The 3,121-nt window shown below is 39.1% G+C and overlaps 1 protein-coding gene across 1 annotated transcript; it reads right to left on the reverse strand.

The window, feature by feature from the left end:
• Positions 1-403: 403 nt before the first annotated feature.
• Positions 404-2,618, reverse strand: LOC117615674 (L-tryptophan--pyruvate aminotransferase 1-like). Its single transcript, XM_034344799.1, has 5 exons — positions 2,506-2,618; positions 2,015-2,318; positions 1,104-1,396; positions 712-1,007; positions 404-612 (listed from the first exon to the last, which is right to left on the reverse strand). The coding sequence occupies exons 1-5, from the start codon at positions 2,616-2,618 to the stop codon at positions 404-406; spliced, it is 1,215 nt and encodes a 404-aa protein (XP_034200690.1).
• Positions 2,619-3,121: the final 503 nt, after the last annotated feature.

The raw sequence follows: 3,121 nt of genomic DNA on the forward strand, positions 1-3,121 counted from the left end.
TGTGTCACTTTCCTTACATCTAAAACAATATCATTAATATATCACACAATTTAATTTTTGTTTTGCACGTTACCCAAACCGGGTAAACTTTTTTGGTCTTAATTGTGTTATGTTCCACCAATGATGATGCATGTGGCACGTGCTAATTGATCTATATATATATATATATATATATATATATTTTTTTATTTTTTTTTTTTTAAAAAATTTGGTTAAAGAGCTCGAGACTAATTAAGAAGCCTATGTTCAATCCTTGATTCCATTTCAATAAAATATAATTGAGAAATGGGGGAAAACTCAAGTACCGATCTCCATTAAGGAAAAAAAAAAAGGAAAAAAAAAGTTTCCTACATTTGTTTTGATAATGCCATTTTCCTTTGTGTGTAGTACAAAGAATTATTATTTAATGGCCATTGCTGATAGAATTAATAGTTGATAATCTCTCCAAGAACTGGTTAAACACCTCTTCATTGCTGAGCAAGCTGACCCTAACATACTTCTGAGCAACCCCAAAGCGGCTCCCTGTTCTTCCCTGTACCTTTATGCCTCCTCGTAAAACCTTCTGTGAGTCTATCTCCTCCTCCTCCTCCTTGGCCTCCAACCATGCAAATCCTGTATGCACAAAACATTTATTATTAGAAAAAGGTTCAATCTTAATCATCCTCCACCTAATTATGTTTTAAATAACTTAATCTTAATCATCATCATTGCCTGGATATGGTTCAATCAACTCTCCAGAGAAAAGGCAGTACTGTTTGGGGTACTTGGGCAGACTGAAAACTTGATTGCGATCAACCACTTGCCTCAGCCTCTCCCATCTATCAGCCATGACTCGGCGGGTGTGCTCAAAAAAGAGCTCATCAGATTTGAAGTTCTTATAGTCATCACAAATCACTCCCATTATCTTTGCAGCTCGTTGCTGGGAATCTTTGGACACACCAAGTGTACTCATCTCTATGAATTTAGACATCTTTCTAGCTACTTCTTTGTCCTTAACAACAGCCCATCTGATCAAACGAAAAAAAAAAAACACAAACCCAAGTTGAAAAAATTAATACATGCAATTTTCAAGTGGATTAAGTGGTACAGATTGATCATATTACCCAATGCGTGAGCCAGCATGCCCTGTGCTTTTGGAAAATGTGAAGGTCATAATGTCATGATCAGCCGGACGAATAATGGGTGTGTACTGTGGCCAGTAGTAGGCAAGGTCATGAATGAGCTTCCCTTCATCACCTCTGTTTTTCACGACGGCCTCCCGGAGAGTGCCGTCGGGGTTATTTGGGGAGTTGACCACCTCAATGTAAGGTCCAGTTCCATTCTTATCAAACTCATAAGCATCACCTGCCCATTTGTATAGCCGTGAACGGAGGTAGTCCGTCTCCTCTGGATATGCCTGCAAGCAGCAAAACAATTCATCTTTTGTTTTTGACACAACTTGAGTTCGAATCAAAAGGAAAAGAAGTAATAGCACAGAATCTAAGGTTGACCTGGAGGAGGTGGCTACTAATAAACTAGACATGCCCATGTTACTATGTTTAATTGCCAAGGATTCAAAACACAGTTATACGTGCATATGTTTGTTGCATGGTCCCAAACATGATTATGTTTCCCAAAAGACATCTATGTTTGCCTCTTTGTCGCATCTCCCATGCAAACATCTGCATGTTCCACAACACTTTTCTCGTATAATAATGTCACCCACAACTCACAAACTCAGATAACATGTTTATATTGTCAGACTCTGAATTTGATTAACCACAGCTTATAGCTCGACAGCAAAAGGCTTGATGGTCTCATTTTAATGGGGCCTTCAACATAGCTAACACAAGCGCTGAAACCACGCTTGATTTTATATCATTTATATAAGAAGTGAAGCTGAAGCAGCATTCTATTGATGAGCTTGTTCAGTTGACTTGAGAAAAGAAAGCCTACATGATCAAGATCTGTATATTGACCAAGAAACCCACGCAATCAACTGCTATGATGAAATGTGAATGAGTAGGAGGCTTACCGAGTAGTATGGGGCAGCAGACACAACACTGACGGGCTCAGGACCACCAGGGGAAGTGAGAGAATACAACGCAGCCTGATAAAGCTGGGTGGAGCCTGTCCCCACTACAATATACCGATCATCCACCACTGCATTTCCAACCACACGATGAAGCCTCCTAACTGCCTCCTGAAATTCTGGCTCCATAAACCAGCAGAGGGTGGTGAAATCGCTGATATAGCTCATCAATTGGCTCCCAGAGATCACCATCGTGCACTTGTCCTCCATCTTGCTCCAATATGATTGGAACACTGATGGGTCACCCCTGTCATCATCAAATCCAAAACACCAACATTAACGATTAATCTCATGCATGTTTTAACTAAACCCACTTGATGGATTTGATTAAGGATACAAAACCCACAATTATAATTACTTAATTTTTGCAAGAAAGATGGCAGCATTGGTAAGCAAAGAAAAGGAAGGCTGGCTAGAGAGAGGAGAGATCTTACTGTTCAAGATTGAGGACACGGTCAGATGAGCAAGTAGGGCTTCTGGTGCCATTGCCATTGGCAGAGGGCAAAGAGCCTTTGTTAATGGAAGCAGAGCTCTCTGTGCCGATCATTTTTCTTCTCTGTTTCTCTAACAACACACTTAATTATTGTTGTCCAAGTTTTTGGTGTTGCTCTCTGTCTCTGTCTCCTCGTCTGTGTTTCTCTTCACATATAAGAAGAAAATGTGAACACCTTCGGGCATCGGGAAACATGTTGAGAGAGGTTGATGCATGCACCCTAATTCACTTTTGTTTTGTGTTATGGTTGGTAATATAAAATCTGATCATCATATCAAGCAGGCGTTCGTTCCTTTCGTAACTCATGGAAATCTCAATAATAACTATGACGGGATATTGATTACCTAAGCAGGCGTTCGTTCCTTTTTTAACAATTATAACACCAGGCAACATAAAGTTGAGTTCAAATTGATCTCTATTATGTTTTTGTATACACATTTTTGGTAATTATTTTGGAGATTTTAACAATTATGGGAATTACTTTGTAGATTTTTATTGCAATATGTTATTAAACAAATGTCTTGGAAATATGTTGATAATCAATTAGACGCAAAGCA

This window comes from Prunus dulcis, chromosome 1 (genome assembly GCF_902201215.1).
Source record: "Prunus dulcis chromosome 1, ALMONDv2, whole genome shotgun sequence".
Taxonomy (NCBI): Eukaryota; Viridiplantae; Streptophyta; class Magnoliopsida; order Rosales; family Rosaceae; genus Prunus; species Prunus dulcis.